General features: G+C 65.4%; 6 protein-coding genes across 7 annotated transcripts; 3 read left to right on the forward strand and 3 right to left on the reverse strand.

The window, feature by feature from the left end:
- Positions 1–852: 852 nt before the first annotated feature.
- On the forward strand, positions 853–8,470 carry Bicdl2 (BICD family like cargo adaptor 2). The gene is made up of 10 exons (XM_042698338.1): positions 853–912; positions 2,581–2,867; positions 5,609–5,824; positions 5,949–6,065; positions 6,203–6,349; positions 6,958–7,149; positions 7,231–7,380; positions 7,530–7,660; positions 7,753–7,873; positions 7,996–8,470. Exons 2-10 carry the CDS (start codon positions 2,586–2,588, stop codon positions 8,149–8,151), a joined length of 1,512 nt encoding a protein of 503 aa, XP_042554272.1. The 5' UTR covers positions 853–912; positions 2,581–2,585; the 3' UTR covers positions 8,152–8,470.
- A 252-nt stretch (positions 8,471–8,722) lies between these two features.
- Thoc6 (THO complex 6) lies at positions 8,723–11,721 on the reverse strand. Its single transcript, XM_042698371.1, has 13 exons — positions 11,454–11,721; positions 10,666–10,781; positions 10,486–10,550; positions 10,304–10,407; positions 10,173–10,210; positions 10,042–10,090; positions 9,876–9,947; positions 9,688–9,790; positions 9,545–9,594; positions 9,408–9,470; positions 9,198–9,308; positions 8,982–9,116; positions 8,723–8,906 (listed from the first exon to the last, which is right to left on the reverse strand). Exons 1-13 carry the CDS (start codon positions 11,490–11,492, stop codon positions 8,826–8,828), a joined length of 1,026 nt encoding a protein of 341 aa, XP_042554305.1. The 5' UTR covers positions 11,493–11,721; the 3' UTR covers positions 8,723–8,825.
- Positions 11,722–11,786: 65 nt separating this feature from the next.
- Positions 11,787–13,140, forward strand: Hcfc1r1 (host cell factor C1 regulator 1). 2 transcript variants are annotated; one of them, XM_042698372.1, is made up of 4 exons: positions 11,787–11,999; positions 12,286–12,342; positions 12,455–12,583; positions 12,794–13,140. In XM_042698372.1, the coding sequence occupies exons 1-4, from the start codon at positions 11,905–11,907 to the stop codon at positions 12,927–12,929; spliced, it is 417 nt and encodes a 138-aa protein (XP_042554306.1). In that variant the 5' UTR covers positions 11,787–11,904; the 3' UTR covers positions 12,930–13,140. The 2 variants fall into 2 exon arrangements, with proteins under 2 accessions (XP_042554306.1, XP_042554307.1); XM_042698373.1 differs by lacking the exon at positions 12,286–12,342 and having other exon boundaries at positions 11,795–11,999.
- Positions 13,141–13,371: 231 nt separating this feature from the next.
- On the reverse strand, positions 13,372–15,142 carry Tnfrsf12a (TNF receptor superfamily member 12A). Its single transcript, XM_042698374.1, has 4 exons — positions 15,017–15,142; positions 14,268–14,372; positions 14,035–14,169; positions 13,372–13,941 (listed from the first exon to the last, which is right to left on the reverse strand). The coding sequence occupies exons 1-4, from the start codon at positions 15,108–15,110 to the stop codon at positions 13,886–13,888; spliced, it is 390 nt and encodes a 129-aa protein (XP_042554308.1). The 5' UTR covers positions 15,111–15,142; the 3' UTR covers positions 13,372–13,885.
- A 2,504-nt stretch (positions 15,143–17,646) lies between these two features.
- On the forward strand, positions 17,647–18,314 carry Cldn6 (claudin 6). The gene has a single exon (XM_042698407.1). The coding sequence runs from the start codon at positions 17,649–17,651 to the stop codon at positions 18,312–18,314; it is 666 nt and encodes a 221-aa protein (XP_042554341.1). The 5' UTR covers positions 17,647–17,648.
- Positions 18,315–19,074: 760 nt separating this feature from the next.
- On the reverse strand, positions 19,075–20,434 carry Cldn9 (claudin 9). Its single transcript, XM_042698347.1, has one exon. The coding sequence runs from the start codon at positions 20,078–20,080 to the stop codon at positions 19,427–19,429; it is 654 nt and encodes a 217-aa protein (XP_042554281.1). The 5' UTR covers positions 20,081–20,434; the 3' UTR covers positions 19,075–19,426.
- Between the last annotated feature and the right edge of the window lie 60 nt (positions 20,435–20,494).

A 20,494-nucleotide genomic window follows, 5' to 3' on the forward strand; every position in this document is an offset into this window, starting at 1 on the left:
GATTCCCTGTGAGCATTAATGGGCTGGGGGGACGTGTAGCTCCATGGTGGGCCTCTGGACTACTATGTACAGGGCCCTGGGTTCAAGTCCAAGTGCATTTAAATAAGGGAGGGAATGGGAGAGAATGAGGGAACAGGACTCTGTATGAAAAATGTACATTTTACCTGATGAATATAAATGTAACCATGCTGTATCTCACCTCTAAAAATAACCGTAAATGAAAAAATAAACAAATGACGCAAGCAAACCTGGCTCACGCCTGTCATCCTAGTTGCTCAGGAGGCTGAGATCTGAGGATCAAAGTTCAAAGCCAGACCGGGCAGGAAAGTCTCTGAGACTCCTATCTCCAATAAACCACCAGAAAAGCAGAAGTGGTGCTGTGGTTCAAGTGGTAGAGCGCTCGCCTTGAGCTGAAGAGCTGAGGGACAGTGCCCAGGCCCAGAGTTGAGGCCCCACGACCGACCAAAAAAAATAAAAAGAGTCACCAGGCCGTGTCTGGAGTCTCCTGTGTGCCCAGCTCCGTGGGGACGTGGGGCCTGGACCCCGCCCGGCCTCTGCCCTGTCCACCCCGAGGCCGCAGTCCAGACTTGGGACGCGGGTCCCAGCTCGGCGCCTGCGGGGCAGGCCCGTCCCTGCCGGGGCCTCCGCGTCCTGCTGTCCACCGAGCCCCAGACGAGGCAGGTGACCCCGCAGCCTCAGCCTGCCGGCCCTGGCCTGTTCCACAGCAGGTGCTCGGTGCTCGGTGCTCGGTGCTCCCGGGCCGCGCCGCCCGCGCCCGCCGCCAGGGGGCGCCCGCCCTCCGCCGCGGCGCCGCCCTCCGCCGTGCGGGCCGCGCCCTCACCTGTGCGGGCCGCGCACCTGGCGCCGCCTCCGGAAGAGGGGACCCGGCCCGCGGGGACCTGGTGGCTGCGGGTGAGCGTGGAGGGGGCGCCGCGGCCGGGGGCCCCGGGCTGCGGCGGGCCGGGCCGGCGGGGGGCGCGGCGGGGCGCGGCGGGGCGCGGGGGCGCGGCGGGGCGCGGGGGCGCGGGGCGCGGGGGTATCGGCCGGCCGGCAGGCGCAGGTGCGGCCGCGGACCCAGGGCCGGGGTCGGGGGGACCCCGCGGGGCGCCGGGCGGCGCGGCGCGGGGCGCCCCGGGTCCGGGCGCGGGGCGAGGCGGCAGGTGCGGGGGGGGCGGGACCCGAGGGGGGCGGGCCCGGCGCGGGACCCCCACCGGGACCCCGAACCCGGAGCCCCAGGCCCCGCGGCCCCCGGCCGCCCTCCCCAGGGCCGGGCGCGGCGGTAAACAGAAACCCGGCCCGGGCGCGCGGCCGGCGCAACCTGTTCGCGCCCCGCCCCGCCGCCGCAGCTCGCGGGAAGGCCAGGCGGGTCAGGGCGGGGGTGGCGGGGGCGGGTCAGGGGTCAGGGCGGGGGTCGGGGCGGGGTCTCGGGGGGCAGCAGCGGCCTCCCCCGCAGTGAGGGTCCCGCGCGCGCTCCGGGGCGGGGCTGGCCCGCGGGAACCGGGCTCGGGGCTCCTGGCCCGGGGTTCGGGCACTGACTGGAGGGGCGGCCGCCGTCCAGGGGGGTCGCACAGGCTTCCCGGGGTCAGAAGGCAGCTGCTTTCCTTCTGCTCCCTGCCTCAGTGTACCCCGGGGACATTAACGGGGAGCCGGGTGGCTGAAGTAGATCATTAACCTTCGGTGGCCCAGGGCGGCCTGGGGCCCGGCGGCCCCGCAGGGGTGAGGGGGGCTGTCCCGCAGTGACCCGGCCCCGCAGGGGTGAGGGGGGCTGTCCCGCGGTGACCGGTCCCCGCAGGGGTGGGGGGCTGTCCCGCAGTGACCCGGCCCCGCAGGGGTGGGGGGCTGTCCCGCAGTGACCCGGCCCCGCAGGGGTGAGGGGCTGTCCCGCGGTGACCCGGCCCCGCAGGGGTGGGGGGCTGTCCCGCGGTGACCCGGCCCCGCAGGGGTGGGGGGCTGTCCCGCGGGGACCCGGCCCCGCAGGGGTGAGGGGGGGCTGTCCCGCGGTGACCGGTCCCCGCAGGGGTGGGGGGCTGTCCCGCAGTGACCCGGCCCCGCAGGGGTGAGGGGGGGCTGTCCCGCGGTGACCGGTCCCCGCAGGGGTGGGGGGCTGTCCCGCAGTGACCCGGCCCCGCAGGGGTGAGGGGCTGTCCCGCGGTGACCCGGCCCCGCAGGGGTGGGGGGCTGTCCCGCAGTGACCCGGCCCCGCAGGGGTGGGGGGCTGTCCCGCGGGGACCCGGCCCCGCAGGGGTGAGGGGGGCTGTCCCGCAGTGACCCGGCCCCGCAGGGGTGGGGGGCTGTCCCGCAGTGACCCGGCCCCGCAGGGGTGGGGGGCTGTCCCGCGGTGTCCCGGCCCCGCAGGGGTGGGGGGCTGTCCCGCGGTGACCCGTCCCCGCAGGGGTGGGGGGCTGTCCCGCGGGGACCCGTCCCCGCAGGGGTGGGGGGCTGTCCCGCGGTGACCCGGCCCCGCAGGGGTGGGGGGCTGTCCCGCGGGGACCCGTCCCCGCAGGGGTGGGGAGCTGTCCCGCGGTGATCCGGCCCCGCAGGGGTGGGGGGGAGCTGTCCCGCAGTGACCCGTCCCCGCAGGTGCCATGAGCTCCCCGGACGCGCGGAGCCGCCGCGGGCCGCTGTCGGGGGGCGCCTCCCCCAGCGCGGAGGACGGCTTCTTCCCCTTCGTGCTGGAGCAGCGGGACTCGTTCCTGGAAGGGGGTGGCCGGGGCCCCGAGGAGCCGGAGGACCTGGCGCTGCGGCTGCAGCAGAAGGAGAAGGACCTGCTGCTGGCCGCCGAGCTGGGCAAGATGCTGCTGGAGCGCAACGAGGAGCTGCGGCGGCAGCTGGAGGCGCTGAGCGCCCAGCACGCGGAGCGCGAGGAGGTGAGGGGGCCCGGGCGAGGCCGGGCGGGAGACCCGGCTGGGGCAGGCCAGAGGCAGGGGCTGGGCTGGGCTGCCCTGGGCTGAGGGCAGGCCAGAGGGCAGGGACCGGATGGACCGGCAGGAGGACACCTCTGGAAGGACTCGGTGCTGGCCCCAAGCCCCTCTGCCAGTGTGGTCCAGTAGTGGAAAGCAAGATGTCCAGCCTTGCACCAGTGGCACTGGCCTTTAATCCCTGCTACTCAGGAGGCTGAGATCTGAAGGCAGCCCTGGAAGGAAAGTCCACAAGACTCGGGTCTCCAATTAAGCAGTGCAGAGTTGCAGTGGAGCTGTGGCTCAAGTGGTAGGATATTGGCCTTGAGCATAAAAGCTAAGCCGGATCTCCAGGCCCTGAGTTCAAACCCCAGTTCTGGCATCAAAACAAAACAATTCTAGAGGTTGAAAGTGTGGCTTAAGTAGTACAAGAGAGGGGCCAGGAGTTCAATTTCCAACCCCTGATACTGCCAGACAGCAGGGGGAGGGAGAGAGAGGAAGAAACAAAAGAAGGGAGGGAGGGAACAACCCGAATCTGGGCTGTGCTGAGGGTATAGCTCAGTGGCAGAACTGGCTGTGTAACCCTGGCAAGCAGCTGGCCCTGTCTGGCGGTGCTCTAGCTCATCCACCACACAGCACAGCCACCAGATGGCAGCAGCCGCTCCCCATCCTCACGGGGCAAGGGGTTTCCGGACGTCACCTCTGGGCACCTCTGCCAAACACTTCCCAGGCTCTTCTTGGCTCCGCTTCCCAACTGCCCTGCACCCTTTCTACCAGGCTGCCTATTAGGCATCTCAACCTGTTCATGGGCTCTCCATCACACATGCTCTCCCCAACCTCTGTAAATCTGTGTGTGTGTGTGTGTGTGTGTGTGTGTGCATGCATGTGCACCTGCATGTGTGCCAGTACTGTAGCTTGAACTCAGGATCTGAGCATTGTTCCTGAGCTTTTGTGTTCAATGGTGGCACTCTAATACTTGGTCTACAGTTCCACTTCTGGGTTTTTGAGCATTAATTGGAGATGAGTCTCACAGACTTTCCTGCATGGGTTGGCTTTAAGCCTTGGTTTTCAGATTGCAGCCTCCTGAGTAGCTAGGATTACAGATGTGAGCCACTGGCACCCAGATGTACTTGCTGGTTTTGTTTCGTTTGTTTGTTGTGGGTCATGAGGTTTGAACTCAGGGCCTAGGCGCTGTCCCTGAGTTCTTTCGCTTAAGGCTAGCCCTCTACCACTTTCATCCTTAGTGCTACTTCTGGTTTTCTGGTGGTTAATTGGAGAAAAGAATCTCTTGCCAGGCTGGCTTTGGACCGTGATCTTCAGATCTCAGCCTCCAGAGTAGCTAGGATGACAGGCTTGAGCCACCACACTGCCTGGCTGCACCTGCTGTTTTTTTTGTTTTTTTTTTGGGTCCGGTCGTGGGGCCTGAACTCTGGGCCTGGGCGCTGTCCCTCAGCTCTTCAGCTCAAGGCTAGCGCTCTACCACTTGAGCCACAGGGCCACTTCCAGCTTTTTTCTTTTTGCTTATGTGGTGCTGAGGAATGGAACCCAGGGCCTCAGGCATGCAAGGCAAGCGCTCTACCACTGAGCCACCTTCCCAGCCCCACCTGCTGTTTCTTAACAGACTTCTTTCTGGTTGGTTCCTTCTGGCCCTACAGGAGCCAATCCAAGCATCAACTCCTTACGGAAGCCCCGCCCCACTCACTTCCTTGGGTTCCTTCACAGCCTGGACTGTCCTTCTGAGATTTCCTGCTTCAAGCATGTCTCCATTTGCCTATAGCCCTGTGGACTCTAAGCTGCTAGAGGAGGCAGCCTGAATGCCTCCATTAACCATGGACAACTAAGCCCCAGAACAGGAGGAGCAGGGAGATATTGGATGGAGGATGCAGGATGGATGGGTGTTGGAGAAAATGGGATCATGAGACTTGGAGATATTAAAGGGACTTTCGCAGCCTACTCAGACCCTGCAGAACCCAGAAACCGCAAGCACAGCTGAGTCCCCATGGCCCGCCATTCTAGACACTGGCTGCTGGGCCTGGCATCATCCCCTGCCACTCATCTACCGTGGGCCCTCGGACAAGGTGTTTAAGCTCTCTGAGCCACGTCTGAGGGCATGCCCAGCGCCCTCTAGTGGATTCTGTGAAGTCATGCAGATTCAGGGGGGTGCTTTAACACCTGCTAATGATCTGCAGCAGCTGTGGTTATTGTCATCGCGGCTCGGGGCCCTTCCTGGTTCAAGGTCCAGCAGAGAGAGGCCCCCTCGAGTCCTGTGCTTCCCCAAGCTGGTCATCTGGGTGTGCCAAACGCGTCCCCCCTGCTGGTCAGACAGGTTTGGGGGAGGGCAGGTGGGGGGTAGAGTCTGGGGTGGGGCAGGCCAGGGTTGGGCAGGCCAGGGTTAATTAGAGGGAACTGAAGAGAGGGGCTGGGCAGAAGCTGGGGTGCAGAGCCCCAGGACGCCCCAGGTGTGTGAGGCCATGGGCCGCGGCTTAAATTCTGCCCGGCTTAGGCGCCAAAAACGGCGCATGCGACCTCGGGCGCAGAAGCTGAGGCGGCAGCCTGAGGTGCGTAGGGGTCCGGGCGCCCCACTTCCATCGTTATCTAGACCTTCTCTCTACTGCTCTGCCTCTGATCCTTCCGGGTTGCCGTCTCTCCCCCTCTGTTTCCTGTCTGTGTGGCACGGGCTGTGATCTGACCCCGCTCTGTCCCCCGCGCAGCGGCTGCAGCAGGAGAACCACGAGCTCCGCCGGGGCCTGGCCGCGCGCGGCGCCGAGTGGGAGGCCCGGGCCGTGGAGCTGGAGGGGGACGTGGAGGCGCTGAGGGCCCAGCTGGGGGAGCAGCGGTCGGAGCAGCAGGACAGCGGGCGCGAGCGCGCACGGGCCCTGGGCGAGCTCAGCGAGCAGAACCTCCGGCTCAGCCAGCAGCTGGCGCAGGTGGGCCGGCCTCACCCCGAGGACGGGGCTGGCATCTGGGCCCAGCGGAGCCGGGGTCAGTGGTTGAGGCAGGAATCAGCCCAAGGCTCTGCTGCTCACCCCCACCCCCCACCCCGGTCCCCAGGCCTCGCAGACGGAGCAGGAGCTTCAGAGAGAACTCGATGCCCTCCGAGGGCAGTGCCAGGGGCAGGCCCTGGCTGGGGCGGAGCTGAGGACGCGGCTGGAGAGCCTGCAGGCAGAGGTGAGCGGGGGCTGGGGCTGCAGGTGAGAGTTAAGGGTTGGAGGTCTTGTCTGAACCAGAAGCAGCCGGGCCGGGCTGGTGTGAGTGAGGTTCGGTTGTGCCCCGCGCAGGGTCAGCTCTGAGGCCTCTCTCTCCAGAACCAGATGCTGCAGAGCCGCCGGCAGGACCTGGAGGCCCAGATCCGAGGCCTGCGCGACGAGGCGGACAGGGACCAGGGCCGGCTGCAGGCCAGCCACGAGGAGCTGCTGCTGCTGAGGCGGGAGAGGAAGGAGAGCAGCCTGGAGGTGACCACGGGGAAGGGGCGCAGCAAGCGGGGTCCTTGGAAATGGCCGTGGGCGCTCTGGGGAATGGGCACTGACTAGAACGGCCAGCCTGGAGCAAGCACGAGCTACAGAAGCCTGCTGGGGGTGTGTGGGGGGTGATCTGCTCTCTCACAGCCTAGCAGCTGGGAGGCCAGGGAAGGGCCCAGGGCCCAAGAGCTCAGACAAGGAGACACCCGTCAGGGCGCGTCCCAGGCCGTGGACGTGGAGAGAGGGATTGAAAGGAGGAAGCTGCCCCTGATGTTTGAGCTCCTGGCAGGCTGCTTCCTAAGCTGCTTGGCTTCTGACTGTCGTGGGGTGCCTCCCCTCCTGTCCCCCTGTGTGAGTTGCGATGGCCTCGCTGCCAGCTTCTCGGGGCTGTGGTGAGGGCGCGAGGCTGGGAAGGAGAGGACAGTCACCCAGGATCAAAGTCATGAATGAGAGGAGGTAGGCGGCGGGCGAGGGGCCCCGCCCGGGGAGGTGAGCGATGGGTGGGGCCGGGATGCTTTGGAGGTGAGGACATCGGGGCCTGGGAGGGAGATCGCGGCGGGGTGCGGGCGCCCCTGACCCCGCGCCCCCGTGCGGCCCGGCAGCTGGACCGCGCGCGCGCCGAGGCCGCAGAGGCGCTGGGCGCGCTCCGCAGGCTGCAGCGGCGCGTGTCGGAGCTGGAGGAGGAGGCCCGTCTCCAGGACGCCGACGTGTCGGGCGCCTCGCTGCAGTCGGAGCTCGCCCACAGCCTCCACGGCCCCCAGGCCCCGGACGCCGAAGCTTCCGGAGACGGCCAGGTAGGCGGGAGGCTCCCCAGCGGGCGGCGCGGCCCCTCCTCCTCCTCTTCCCACCTCCCGACTCACCCGTGGGGCCCGCAGGCCACCCCGGCCCTGGATGCTCAGGCGGGGTCCAGCCCCCAGACTGCACCCCAGGAAGAGAGCTTGGAACCCCCCAAGAAGCGAGCGCCCTTGAGCCCCGGGGAAATACTGGAGCGGAAGGAGGCGGAGGTGGCCAGGCTGCAGGATGAGGTAGGAGCGCGCGGGCCGGACGTCCCGTGGGTCCCCCTCCGCCCGGCCCCTCTAGGGCTTCCCGGGCCCCACTCCAGGCTCCGACCCCGCTGGGGCTGGGGGGGGCTCGGCGCGGCCCCGTCTTCCCGCCGCCCCTGCCCTGCCCGCAGGTCGCACTGCGGGGCGCAGAGCTGCAGACCCTGCGGGAGGAGCTGCGGCGGCAGAAGGAGCTGCGCGCGCAGGGCGACCTCGGGGAGGCTCTCCGCGGCGCGCTGTCCGACCGGGACGAGGCGGTGAACAAGTGAGCCTCTGCCGTCCCCCTCCGCCCCCGCCGGGTCCCGAACCCGCCTCCCCCGCCCCCTCCGACCGGCTCTCCGCCCCTGCCGCCCGCAGGGCGCAGGAGCTGTCCCTGGAGCTGAGCCGCGTCTCGCTGGAGCGGGACTCGCTGTCCCGGGAGCTGATGCGCGCCATCCGCCAGAAGGTGGCGCTGACGCAGGAGCTTGAGGCTTGGCAGGTGAGAGCGGTGCCGGGGGCGGGGCGTGACGACGGGGAGGGGCGTGTCCATGCAAATGAACGCGCCCCGAGGGGCGGGGCCTCGTCCTGACGCAGCCCGGCCCCACCCCCTCCCGCCTCCAGGACGATATGCAGGTGGTGATCGGTCAGCAGCTGCGCTCCCAGCGCCAGAAGGAGCTGAGCGCCGCGGCCCCACGCCGAGCCACGACCCGCTTCTCGCTGCGCCTGGGCCAGGGGCAGGCCGGTGGCTTCCTTAGTAACCTCTTCCGAAGGACCTGAGGGCTGGACCGCCGTGATTGCCAGTCCTGGGCTCACTCTAATGGCCGATGGAGCCACAAGGCGCAGATGATTGCCAGGCGGTGCCCTCCCCTCCCCAGGAGGCGGATAGGGGCTCTTTGGGAACAGGGGCCAGCTTTAGGGCTGAGGCCCAGGTGGGTGGCGGAAGCAGTGGGGGCAGAGCTATTCCTCGAATCTCTATAGGTCTATCTTTTGTAAGTACTAAGCCCCTGCTCTGGCCTGCTCTGGGAGTAGGTGTGGGAGTGGGTATTTATGTATCGATTAAGGTTGGACAGAGTAATATATAAATCACTGCAACAATTTAAGTCTTCGTTTTTGGGAAATCTAAAACTTTATTGTAAAAAAATAGATGAAGCTGGGTGCCAGTGGCTCAAGCCTATAATCCTGGCTGCTCAGGAGGCTGAGATCTGAGGATCATGGTTCAAAGCCAGCCATGGTAGGAAAGTCCATGAGACTCTTATCTCCAATAAACCACTCAAAACCAGAAGTGGTGGTATGGCTCAAGTGATAGAACACTAGCCTTGAGCTGAAGTGGTGAGGGACAGTGCCCAGGCCCAGAGTTCAAGCCCCACGTCCCTCAGCCTGAGTTCCAAGCCCCATGACAGAAAAAGAAAAAAAGAAAACACTCCTAAGCCGCTGGGGGCAGGTATGTGATGTCAGAAAGTCAAGGAGAAGGCTCGGTAGCCCAGGTTGGTGAAGACATCCACCCGGCAGCTGTTGCCCGCAGCAGTCAGCACCTGAGAGCAAAAGAGGTGTGACTGGCCTGCCCACACTCAACCCCCCTGGGATCCCCAGCTCCAGACAAGCCTCACCTTGCACTCGGGTGCTGCCGGCTGTTGGTTGAGGCTGAGGCTGAGAAGCCCCGGGGAGGAGCCAGGCACCTGGGCCTTAAGCTCTCCACTCAGTTGCCACTGGTTGACACAACGGCCCTGGCCAGCGGAGAGAATCTGCAGAACAGGGAGGGGGTCAGGGTCAGGGCGGAGAGGGGAGCCAGGCAAGGGTGGCAGATGCAAGGCAGAGGGCCTCACCAGGTCCTGGTAGAAGGTGACGTGTTTCTGTGGTGCCCGCATGGGGAAGATGGTGGTAGGTGTGGAAGATCGGAGGTGCCAGAGAGTGAGGGCTGGACCCCCTCCACAAACCTGGGCGCAAAGTGAGGGGTCCCCAGCCATAATGAGCCAGGAGCCCTCACTGAAGAGGGCCCAGAGCTGCTCCCACACCACACACCCTGCCCAGCTCACCATCCAGTCTGAATCTGTCGCCAGGCATCCAATCCAGCGCCCGTTGTGGGGTCTTGAGCACTCCTGGGATGGAAGAGTGGAAAGATGAGGAGAGCTTGGGGATATGACCGACAGTGCGGTGGGGACTGTGTCCTTACCTCATGCTTGTAGACCTCGATGGTCTGCACCTCTTTGGCTGTGCGGAGGTCTGTGGGTAAAAAGCCAAGGTTCCTGGTGAGCCACGTGGATCGCAGCCTCTCTCTTATCCTGATGTTGCCCTCTTAACTAGCCATCCTCTTACCCCAAAGACGCACAGCCCCATCCTCGCCCCCTGACAGCACCTCGGGGCTTCGTTCCCGCAGTGCCAGGCAGTGGATATAGTCGGTGTGGCCCCGTAGGGCCCGCTGAAGGGAAAGAGACCGGGTCAGAATGAGGACGACCCGTGAGTTCCTCTGGGGTAGATTTCCCCAGCTCCAGAGCCCTGCTCACCGTGAAGGTCCCCGTTTCAAGATCCATGGTGTGCAGCAGACAATCTCCCCCAGCCAGAATGAGGGAGTTCTCCTACCATGGAAGGCAGAGTGGGGCAGAAAGTCAGCATCAAATTAAGATGGGCAGAGCGGGAAAGATCAAGGTTTGGGTCACGAAGGGTTTAGACCTTGGGGATGAGCAGCAAGGCATTGATCTCAGGCACTTCCAGGCTGGTCCTGGGGAGGATGGGAAGGGGGACATCAGGGGCAGTGCTCTCCCAGCATGCCCTCCACCTGTGGGTCTTGACCCGTGACTCACCTGTATGGGGGCTGGCGACGCCACAGCTCTTTACAGCCCTTCATAGAAGGAAAGTAGTGGAAACACCAAGTGAACTCAAGTAAACTTCAGACAGGGCAGCCCAGTCCTTCTCCAGGCTCTAGACTCCTTACCTTCTTGAGAATCTCTGCCCAAAGCCATGCCTTCACCTCTCCATCCCCAGCACTGAGCAGATGTCTTTCAGTGGAGACCATGCTGTAGACGGGCCCATCATGGGCTAAAGGAAACAGAACTGGCGTGAACCTATCCAGTCTCTGACTCCATCTCCTAAGCCAGATTCAACAGCTATACGCACCTTGGAAGGTCACCACAGGCTTTTTGCTTTCCTCTTTGGCCTCTGAACTCAAAGCAGCAGACAAGCTGATGCAAAGAGATGAAGCAAGGGGAAGTCAGAGGTCAGAAGCAGGAAGCGCCAGTCCCAAGAATATCCAACGCTTAGGGAACAAAGGAAATGAAAATCAAGGCCCCAGGGTACCTGAAGATAGCGATCTGCCCATAATTGTTGCCAGCTGCCAGGAACTTCCCACAGGGCGAGATGCTCTGAGAGAAGATGGTCATGTGCAGCCGCTGCAGGGCCTGAAACACCTCTGTCTGTTGGGAGAGGCTGGATGAGGCCAGACTGGGGGGTCTAAGACCGCTGCCCAGACTCCTGTCCCTGAGTTCCCTGCCATAGGCCTGGCTTCCTAGCCTCTCATACCCAGACTCCTCAGCCTTCTGAGGTGGCTCCCCGACCCACACACTGGTGCCTGCCCCTGTTATCCCATTGGTGTCTCCAAGAAGAGGGTGAGGTGAGAACTGAGGCGCGATGCCTAATGGAACCCTAGAGCAGGCATCGAGGGGAGGCCCTCAGGTTCCAGAATGGTCAGATGCTCACAGACAATTCCATAAGTGTATGTAAAAAGCTGTACAAAGAGCTTTCATGTAGGAAACGGTTAATAAGTGCTCTTGGGGCTGGGGGAGGGCAGCGCTGTGGCTGGGCACATGCTTAGCATAGGCTAGGCTCTGGGTTCCACACAAAGTATCACCCCCCCAAAAAAAGAAGAAAAAAGACTCCGTATTGTTAGTATGTGTCAAGCTTTTTTAAAAAAGTGGCTCTAACACATGCTGACGTTTAATCCCTGCCTCCTGACTTTCACGTTAGGCTCCGAGCTCTCCTGGTATAAGGCCCTCGAGCCGTCCCCACACCATTCCCGGCCCACCCCGTCGGAGCCAGCACGGACGGACTACAAACCCCACAAGGTACCGCGCGCAGCCCCGACTCACCTGACCCAGAGGAGCCGCGAGCAGCGAAGCGCGCTCCATCCCCACAAGAACTACAAGTCCCAGGTTGCTCTGCGAGCGGCTCAGCCGGAGGATTCCGGACGTGCCCACGAGTGGCTCTTCGCGGCCCGCTCAAAACGGCCGGCCGGCCCGGCGCGAAGGCCGCCGCTAGTCCTTCCCGGCACCCCCAGGAACCGAGGGGGACGCCAACCAGCCCCCTACACTGAGAAGTGCCGCCCGCGGTGGCTCCCTACGCCGAGTCCCCTCCCCCACCCCGCCGAGCCAACCCGCTCTCCAGCCGCGCGCCGCTCCTCTTCCGCGCCTGCGCAGAACCTCACCACCGCGCGCGCGCGCGCGCACCTCAGGCCGCACCTCCCGCGTCGGGCCACGCCCTCCGAGGCTCCGCCCCCGACGCCCGGATCCCACCCCTCTGTCCGCAGGACCCCGAGCCCTAATGATCCTGCAGCAGCCTCTGGAACGAGGCCCCCCGGGCCGGGCCTTGCGCGACGCGCGGGCTGTCCCGGGGCTGACGCGGAGCCTGGAAGCCAGGTGCGTGTAGGGGCTGAGGGCGATCAGGGGCTCAGGCGCGTTGGCTGGAGACCCCGGGCTGGCCTGCAGGATGACACCAGATGCGGCGAGCCGCGGGGCTCGGGCTGGAGCTGGGGCCCGCCACGAGGGGGGGCTGCTGGCGAGCTCTGGCGAGGGCTCGCTCAAGGTAGCACGCACACACAGGCCCGGGCTGGGGGCCCCCACTCACGCTGTACAGGCTCCGGTGGGCAGGTCCCCAGGAAGGGGCCAAAAGGGTGGGGTGCACCTGGCTCTCTCTTTTTCCCAGCTCCCCTCTCCGAGGAGCTGTGCCCCTGAGCACCAAACGGCGCCTGAAGGAGGAGCAGTGAGTTTGGGGGCAGGGAGGACTCCCGAGATCTGTCACCTCCGGCCTCCATCAGACCTCGGCCTTCCCCTTCTCAATATTTCTGCCTGCCTTCCCCTGTGTCTTTCCCCAGGGAGCCCTTGCGCAAGCAGTTCCTTTCTGAGGAGAACATGGCCACCCACTTCTCTCGACTGAGCCTACATAATGACCACCCCTACTGCAGCCCCCCCTCGGCCTTCCCGCCAGCCCGGCCCCCGCTCAGGTAGGCACCTCCGCCCGCCAGGACTTTTGGAGGACCACACTTGGGCCCAAGAGCCAGTGCTCACCATGGCCTGCCTCATGGGGCTATTTTTAGCTTCCAGACTAACTTGTGTGCTGTTTCCCATCGTGGCCTCGGGACTTGGACCTTCAGGGTCCTGCCAAGACAGCTATCAGCCGCATGCCCTGACTATCGAAATATTTCCTTTTCCAGAAGCCCTTGCTCCGAGCTGCTTCTCTGGCGCTACCCTGGGAGCCTGATTCCCGAGGCCCTCCGGCTGCTGAGGCTGGGGGGTACTACCGGTCCCCACTACCCTGCAACGCCAACTGGGGACACAATGGAGCTCTGAGCCCTGCTGCCCGTGTACCTTCCCACCTGCTTCCTGCCCCACCACCGCAGAGACAAGCAGCCCCCCTGAGAGACAAGGAGCTGGTCTCTCCTCCTCCAGACCACGTGCCAGGGCATCAGGACCTTTCCAATAGCGGACCCAGAGCTCCATGGGTGGGAGGGGCAGAGCAAGGGAAGATGGGTACTAAATGAATAAAGATTGCTGAACAGTTGAAGGTTTGATTCAGTCTGGAACTCCAGGCCTTGGTGGAGGGTGGGGTGCTGGATGCTGGGGGGGGGGTTCTCCACAAGATTTTCCCTGGAAAACGGTCGGGGCAGGCCAAGTCCTGGCAGGCTGGGCTCCAGGCATTGAGAATGTGTGAGTCAGAGCCCCGCCCCCGCCCCCGCGGTGACTCACTCCCCCCCAGCTTTGAGAAGTCAAGCTGGGGATCAAGCCAGTGCTCTAACCATTTACAGTTAAAGATTCTTTTATTAATAAATTCTCCTCTCCAAAGTTTCTCCCCCAAAATAAATATCTCCTCCCCCCCCTGGGGGATGGGGGAGGATTTACATGAGGACCTGCCCTCATGGAGGGCCAGCCCCTAGCTAAGAACAGGCTCCTAACCCCCACCCCCACGCCGGGGCTGAGCCGCGGTGGTGGAATTTCAGTCCATTGAGTGCCTAGTAGTGTCTGCCCTTGGAGTGAGCCGGGGCAGTGGGGGAAGGAGACCCCCGTGTGCAAGTACTGCAGTTTCTTTGTATGAGGCAGCATGAGGCTCCTTCTCTGTCTAGGAGCCAGACAGGGCAATCAGACACCCCAGAAAGGCTCCTCGGAGCCCTGGCTCAGGCCTGGGAGGTGATTCATCACCCCCACCCCACCCCCTGTGGTTGGAAGAGCCTGGCTCAGGCTGTGTCTGGGTGGCCAAGGCCAGCTCCAAAATGAATGAATGACGAGTGGGCACCGCGCCGGTAGATGGGTCACTGGATCAGTGCCACACCGGGACAGCCCTCTCCACCGGTCTCCTCGATGGGGGCTGCAAGGTGAAAAAAGAAGGACGGGGTCACCGCCGGCAGGGGGTAGAGTGGGGGGCTGTCATGGGCGGACCGACCCGCAGGGGCAAACTTACTGGTAAACTTCTCTCTCCTGCGGCACCGTCTCCAGACCAGAAAGCCGGAAAGCAGGGCCAGCACCAGCGCCAGGCTGAGGGCGCCCCCCAGGATGGGCCAAAGCAACCGGAAGGGAGCGGGGGGTGCGGCTGCACCTAGGGGCCGGACCCGCAGTCAGCGCTCCTCACCAGGCCTTGCCCCCCCACCGTGACCCCCCCTTCCCGCCCCGGGGTCCAGGCCCCCCCACACTCACAGCCCGGGCAGAAGTCGCTGTGCGGCCGCGCCGGGCACGAGGCGCAGTCCATGCACTTGTCCAGGTCGGCGCTCCAGGAGCTGCCGCGCGCGCAGGGGGCGGCGCCTGGGGAGGGGGCCGGGGTCAGGGCGGCCCGCGTCTATTCTCAGGGCTGAGGTCAGGGTCGGTCGGCTCGAATAACGTGAGTCACCGGCGCCCTCCCCGCCGCATTCCTCACAGGTGACCGCACGGCCAGACCGGGACACGGCCGTGCGGAGTGCGGCGCGGGGCCGGGGGGGCTGGGTCCCCGCCCCCCTCCCGCCGCCGGCGGGTGAGTCACGCCCGGGCACCGGGCCCGACCGGGTCCCTCCCCCCACATAGCTGGGCACTGAAGTCACCGGATGGAAGGGGGCACCCCGCGGGGCAGAGGGCACAGACCCCCCCCCGGGCCTGCCGACGCCCCTCCAAGTCCCGGGTCCCGCGGGCCGGGCGGACCCCGGGGGACCGGGCGGGGGCGTGGCCTCTGACCGGACCCCGCCAGGCTTCCGGCCCGCTAACTCCACGTCTGGAGCGGGCTCAGGGGACAGATGGCCCCATCAGGCAGGGAAACGGAGGCCGGGACGGCGGGGGAGGCTTGCAGGGGAAGGGGGCCCCGTCCTCTCTCTACCCGAAAGCTCGGTGTGCGGAGACACCCCCCCATTCCGCCCCATCCCGCCTCCCCTCGTCCGCCCGGTCCCGCTCCCGACCCCCGGCGCGGACACCCCGCGTACCCGGCGCCTGTTCCGCGGCCGCGGCGCGCAGCAGCACCAGCCCGAACCCCAGCGCGAAGAGCCGCCGCAGGGCGCCCCGCGGAGCCGCGGCCATCGCTCGTCCTCCGCCGCCGCGGTCTGCACCCGCCGCCCGCCGGCCCGCCGGGCCCTAGGCGGCCGCCCCCGCCTTCCGGGGCGGGGCCTCGCCTCGGCCCGCCCCGGGGCCGGCCCCGCCCCGCCCCCCGCCCCGCCCCCGGGGCCACCCCGGCCCCGCCCTCCGCCTCGGCCCCGCCCTCCGCCCCGCCCCCGGGGCCACCCCGGCCCCGCCCCCGCCCCAGGCCCCGCCCTCCGGCGCTCCGGGGACGTGCGGCCGCGCGCTGCCCGCTCAGCGCAGTCCCTGGGCGCGTCGGTGCGGCCCGGCCCTGCCCGTGCTCCAGTCGGGAGATGGGGAATAAAGAGAGGACCCATGAAGACAGGGTTGTGATTAAGTCTCCATTTATTCGCCACTGATTTCTCTCGATTGCTCCCCTCAGCCTCCTATGTACCCCAGGCTGGTCTCGAACTCGCTACCTCCTGCCTCAGACACCCTGAGTAGTTGAGATGCAGCTTTCTTTTGTCTTCAGTCGGCCCTGGGGTTTGAACTCTGGTCCTCGGCGCTGACCCTGGGCCGTTTTTGCTCAAGGCCAGCACTCTACCACTTGAGCCACAGGGTGATCGGAGGTGAGAGTCAGCCCTGGGGACTGCAGGCGGAGCCTCGGCCCCGGCTGGGTGCGACTTTCTCCAGGGTCCCAAGGGTATTACAAGAACCACAAACGCCCGGCGGCGGCGGCGGCGGCTCCACGATCCGCCGCGTCATCCCGGCTGCTCAGGAGCCGAGGTCTGAGGATGGCGGTTCGAGGCCAGCCCGGGGCGGGAAGGTCCGCGAGACTCTCCGATGAACCACCGGAAAGTGGGAAGCGGCGCTGGGAGCCAGGCGGAGAGGAGCGGCCCCGAGTTCGCGCCCCGGGCCCGGCGCGCGCGCATCCGCACCCAAGCCGCGCGCCCTTGCATTGACACCCGAGGTCCTTCACTCCAAAACTCCGGTCCTCGCCTCGACTGGCGGGCTTGGACACAGGCCCGCGGAGGTTGGGTGAGTTCCCGAGTCGGGCGCCGTCAGGAGGCGTCAGCGGGCCGGGGCCGGGGCAGGTGCGGCCCGCGCGCCCCGCGCGCCCCGGGGCCGAGCCGGGCCGAGCCCCCGCCGAGCCGGCCGCGACCCCGCCAGGGTCTCCGCTCCTCCCCGAGGGAGGTGGTCCCGTGACGTCACGGCGCCTTTAAGCCCCCCGCCTCCGCCCGTCCGCGCACTCCGCCGCGTCCGCTCAGGTGTTGCGCGCAGGTGAGCCCGGGGCGGGCGCGGGCCGCGCGTGGGGGCGGGCGCGGGCTCGGGCGCGGGGAAGGCCCCCGCGGGGTCCCCGCGGCGCCCCGGCTCCCGGCCGCCCGGGTCGCCCAGTCCTCGGGCCGGAGGTCGGCGCTGCACCTGGCCGGGGGGCCCCCGCGCCCCGGGGCGGCTCCGGCCGGTTCCGCGCCCCTCCCCCTCCCCAGGACAAAGGCACCGAAACCCGCTCCCCTCCCCCGCCGGCCGGCCCGGGGAGGGGGGGCGGCGGGCGGGGCCCCGCGGGCCCGGGACCCAGCTGGGCCTCTCCGTCGGGGGTACAGGGAGGTGGGGGGAGGCGAGGGTCCCCCGAGACCATAAGCCCGGCCTCCGGGGCCGGAGGGTAAGAGAGGAGGAAGTCAGGAGCCGCCCACCGGCCACTGCCGGGCTGCCCCGGGCCTAGGCCCAAACCCTTCAGGAAAAGCCAAGGGTAATGGCGGTCTCCAGCGGGCCAGGGGCAGAGCTGGTCCCCTGTCCTCTCCGAAGCCAGGTGGACGGGATGGGGGGCACAGGAGAGACACGGAACACACCCCCGCCAGTTTAGCTTCTCCTGGCAAAGATGTGCCCTGAGACCTTTGGTCTGAAGTGCACAAGCATGCCCCAAACCTTGAGGACCTGTTCCTCGGCCCGGGGCGGAGGCCACGAGCAGCAGGTGGCTTTGAGGAAGGAACTGCTTGGGGGTGAGAGTGTCCCGGTCTCTCCTATCCCTCCAGGCCTGGCTGGCAGGTGCCTCCCAGGTGAGGAACCCAGACACCTGCCTGGTCAGGGAGGAGATGGCTGTGGCGCGCCGGCGGGGCCGTGGTGGGACGCAAGGTGTAGGCGATCGAGAGCGATTCGGTTCGGGCCTTGCCTTGGGTGGGGAGGAAGAGCAGATCTCCACTCTGCCTTTGGGAATGCCACTGTCTTTCCATTCCTTTCTGCTGCTACACGAAGTGAGTTGAAAAGTACCTGTGTCCCCTCACCGCGCTCTGTGAGTGAGTCAGCTTTACGCTATCATCTGTGTCCTTTGATTATTCCCTGGGATAAATCAGTGCCTGTCATTTTACCAGGGGGGCGTTCATTAAAAATGAGGCGTAGAGGATGTTTATCTCCTGTATTCCAAGACAGACAGACAGACAGACTTCAGGATACAAGCTCTTGGTGTCCTGCTGATGGAACCAAAGCTAGCTAGTCGTTTGTTGTCTGGGCCGAACACTTGTTTATTTTTGCGCCCCCCCCCCCCCCCTGCAGCCTCTGCACCTCACCATGGCGTCTTCTGGTCTGCAAATCCTGGGAATTGTCCTGACATTGCTGGGCTGGATAAAGGCCCTGGTGTCCTGCGCCCTGCCCATGTGGAAGGTGACGGCCTTCATCGGCAACAGCATCGTGGTGGCCCAGATCGTGTGGGAGGGGCTGTGGATGTCTTGCGTGGTGCAGAGCACCGGCCAGATGCAGTGTAAGGTGTACGACTCGCTCCTGGCGCTGCCCCAGGACCTGCAGGCCGCCAGGGCCCTCTGCGTCATCACTCTGCTCTTGTCCCTGTTCGGCCTGCTGATCTACCTCGCCGGCGCCAAGTGCACCACCTGTGTGGACGACAAGAACTCCAAGGCCCGTCTGGTGCTGACCTCTGGGATCATCTTTGTCCTCTCAGGCATCCTGACCCTCATCCCAGTCTGCTGGACAGCTCATGCCATCATCCAGGACTTCTATAACCCCCTGGTGGCTGAAGCCCAAAAGCGCGAGCTGGGGGCCTCCCTCTACCTGGGCTGGGCTGCCTCCGGCCTTCTGCTGCTGGGTGGGGGGCTCCTGTGCTGCACGTGCCCCTCGGGAGGGTCCCCGGTTGCCAGCCATTATATGGCCCGCTACTCCACGTCAGCCCCCCATTCCCCGCCTCGGGGGCCCTCTGAGTACCCCACCAAGAATTACGTGTGACCTCCATTGGCCTCTGAGCTCAGCCACCGTGCGATGAGGCCCTCAGCACCTAGGGTGTTGGCTCTTAATACTCTCTGGGTTTGAGTTCTGCTTTTATGGGCAGGGATAATCTTTTTAAACCCACTCGACAATTGAACCAAGACTGGAGAGATCCCCGCCCCCCCTTCTCACCTTTTTTAACTGAACCAAACGGTGCTTTTGAGTTTCTGGCACCGCAGACATCATCACCATCTTGGAAAGCCAAGCAGGAGCGAGCTGTGGGCCCGGCACCAAGGCTGCTTGCAGTTCTGCCTTTGTGGCCACCAGACTGCCTTGTCCCAGCAGCAGCTTCTGCTGCCCCCCCCCAACCGGTAAAGGTGACCACACCCTTTTGCCATCAGGCCTCTCCTCAGGCCTGTTAGAAGAGGCGATCAGTCACCCAAGAACTCTCCACCCCTGGCCCCCAAATCTGGTCACCATGGCCCCATCCTGAGTCAGGTCCTGCTTGTGATATACACCCCCCCCCTCCCCAAACCTTACCTTGACGCACGCATTTCACCCATTCACTACCTACACAAGGTTTTACTAAATAAAGCATTTTTTTTAATACGCCTTTGTTGTGTCTGGGGCTGGATTCTCCACTGGGGAGGTGGTGTGCAGAGGTGATTGACCCTTGTCCTGCCCAGCCTCACCCCGCCTCAGTGAGACCATCTACAGAGTTGGACCTGGAGCCGCAGAGGGAGGGAGGGAGGCTGGTTACAAATGCTCTTTTATTCTGGGGGTGGGGGGGGGTGGGGAGCCGGACAGATGGGCAGCCTGGGCCTCTTGATGGCAGTGGTGTTCTAGTGAATTTCAAGGCAGGGAGGGCAAACAGCTTTTACCCTTTGGGTTAAAAGCCCAGGTTCCCAGGGCCAGAAACTTCCATACAGTTCTGTTCCAGCCACACAGCAGAAGGGGGGGGCAGAGCACCCAAGCTTTCCTGCCTTCAGCACCGGGACCACTGACGCGGTGGCCGAGCCGTGCCAGTCCTGGGTGAGCCTGTGCCGCTTTCCTGGGGAGCAGGGCTGGTAGTAGAAGGAACAGTCGCGTGGAGGCCACGCGGGAGGTTGGGGCTCCTGGAGAAGGCTTCGTCCTCACACGTAGTCCCTCTTGTCCAGCCCTGAGGCCCCTGAGCGCGAGGGGATGGAGTACCCCAGCCTGGGTCCACGGGGCCGCTCAATCTGCGGTGGGGGGCATGTGCAGCACAAGAGCCCCCCACCTAGCATGAGCAGGGCCGCTGCCGCCCAGCCCAGGTAGAGGGAGGCCCCCAGCTCCCTCTTGAGGGCCTCGGCCACCAGAGGGTTGTAGAAGTCCTGGATGATGGCGTGGGCTGTCCAGCAGACCGGGATGAGCACCAGGATGCCCGCCAGGAGGAGGATGACCCCGGCGGTGAGCACGATGCGGGCCTTGGCGCCCTCATCCTCCACGCAGGTGGTGCACTGGGCACCCGTAATGGCCACCAACAGGCCCAGCAGCGCCAGCAGGAGGGCGACCACGCAGAGGGCCCTGGCGGCCTGCAGGTCCTGGGGCAGCGCCAGGAGCGAGTCGTACACCTTACACTGCATCTGGCCGGTGCTCTGCACCACGCAAGACATCCACAGCCCCTCCCACACGACCTGGGCCACCACGATGCTGTTGCCAATGAAGGCCGTCACCTTCCACAGGGGCAGGGCGCAGGACACCAGGGTCCCGAGCCAGCCCAGCACCGCCAGAGTCATGCCCAGAAGCTCAAGGCCAGTCGAAGCCATTTGGGGGGGTTAGATCTTCTCAGCCCCAGGCAGCCTGGTTGACTGGGAGCAGGGGTGACAAGTGCAGGCTGGGGGGCTCTTGGTGCTGGCTTGGGGCCGGGACAGTCCTCACATCTGTGGGCCTCCAGGTATTTGGTACTCACTGAATCCACGCCGGTCTCTAGGTCCTCCTGGGCTGGGTGGCTTGTGTCCGCGTGGGGACCTATCACCCATGGACGGCCCTGGCTAAGTGTCCATGGAGTCACAAGACCCTTCTGGACCCTCCAACCTGCTGTGTGGCCGGGGCGGGCTCCGTCCTTTGTGTTGGCTGGCGCGGGCGCTGGTGCTGGCTGGGCAGCGTGCCCTTTGTGGTGCCACCGGGGCCTCTGTGGCACCTGCTGCAGGTGGCGGGGGTTTTAAGACTCAGGCAGGGGA

Source organism: Dipodomys spectabilis, unplaced genomic scaffold (assembly GCF_019054845.1).
Source record: "Dipodomys spectabilis isolate Male_0828 unplaced genomic scaffold, ASM1905484v1 ptg000231l, whole genome shotgun sequence".
In the NCBI taxonomy this organism is placed as follows: Eukaryota; Metazoa; Chordata; class Mammalia; order Rodentia; family Heteromyidae; genus Dipodomys; species Dipodomys spectabilis.

Excerpts from the sequence above, each read along its gene's own strand:
- Bicdl2 (XM_042698338.1), top strand. The coding sequence starts at position 2,586 with ATGAGCTCCCCGGACGCGCGGAGCCGCCGCGGGCCGCTGTCGGGGGGC. Across the intron at positions 2,868-5,608 it reads AGCACGCGGAGCGCGAGGAG|CGGCTGCAGCAGGAGAACCA; the intron begins GTGAGGGGGCCC and ends TCCCCCGCGCAG. Across the intron at positions 5,825-5,948 it reads TCAGCCAGCAGCTGGCGCAG|GCCTCGCAGACGGAGCAGGA; the intron begins GTGGGCCGGCCT and ends CCCGGTCCCCAG.
- Thoc6 (XM_042698371.1), bottom strand. The coding sequence starts at position 11,492 with ATGGAGCGCGCTTCGCTGCTCGCGGCTCCTCTGGGTCAG. Across the intron at positions 10,408-10,485 it reads GCCTGTGGTGACCTTCCAAG|CCCATGATGGGCCCGTCTAC; the intron begins GTGCGTATAGCT and ends TGTTTCCTTTAG. Across the intron at positions 8,907-8,981 it reads CGGCAGCACCCGAGTGCAAG|GTGCTGACTGCTGCGGGCAA; the intron begins GTGAGGCTTGTC and ends TTTTGCTCTCAG.
- Hcfc1r1 (XM_042698372.1), top strand. The coding sequence starts at position 11,905 with ATGATCCTGCAGCAGCCTCTGGAACGAGGCCCCCCGGGCCGGGCCTTG. Across the intron at positions 12,343-12,454 it reads CGGCGCCTGAAGGAGGAGCA|GGAGCCCTTGCGCAAGCAGT; the intron begins GTGAGTTTGGGG and ends GTCTTTCCCCAG. Across the intron at positions 12,584-12,793 it reads CCAGCCCGGCCCCCGCTCAG|AAGCCCTTGCTCCGAGCTGC; the intron begins GTAGGCACCTCC and ends TTCCTTTTCCAG.
- Tnfrsf12a (XM_042698374.1), bottom strand. The coding sequence starts at position 15,110 with ATGGCCGCGGCTCCGCGGGGCGCCCTGCGGCGGCTCTTCGCGCTGGGG. Across the intron at positions 14,373-15,016 it reads GGCCGCGGAACAGGCGCCGG|GCGCCGCCCCCTGCGCGCGC; the intron begins GTACGCGGGGTG and ends CCCCCTCCCCAG. Across the intron at positions 13,942-14,034 it reads CAGGAGAGAGAAGTTTACCA|CCCCCATCGAGGAGACCGGT; the intron begins GTAAGTTTGCCC and ends TTCACCTTGCAG.
- Cldn6 (XM_042698407.1), top strand. The coding sequence starts at position 17,649 with ATGGCGTCTTCTGGTCTGCAAATCCTGGGAATTGTCCTGACATTGCTG.
- Cldn9 (XM_042698347.1), bottom strand. The coding sequence starts at position 20,080 with ATGGCTTCGACTGGCCTTGAGCTTCTGGGCATGACTCTGGCGGTGCTG.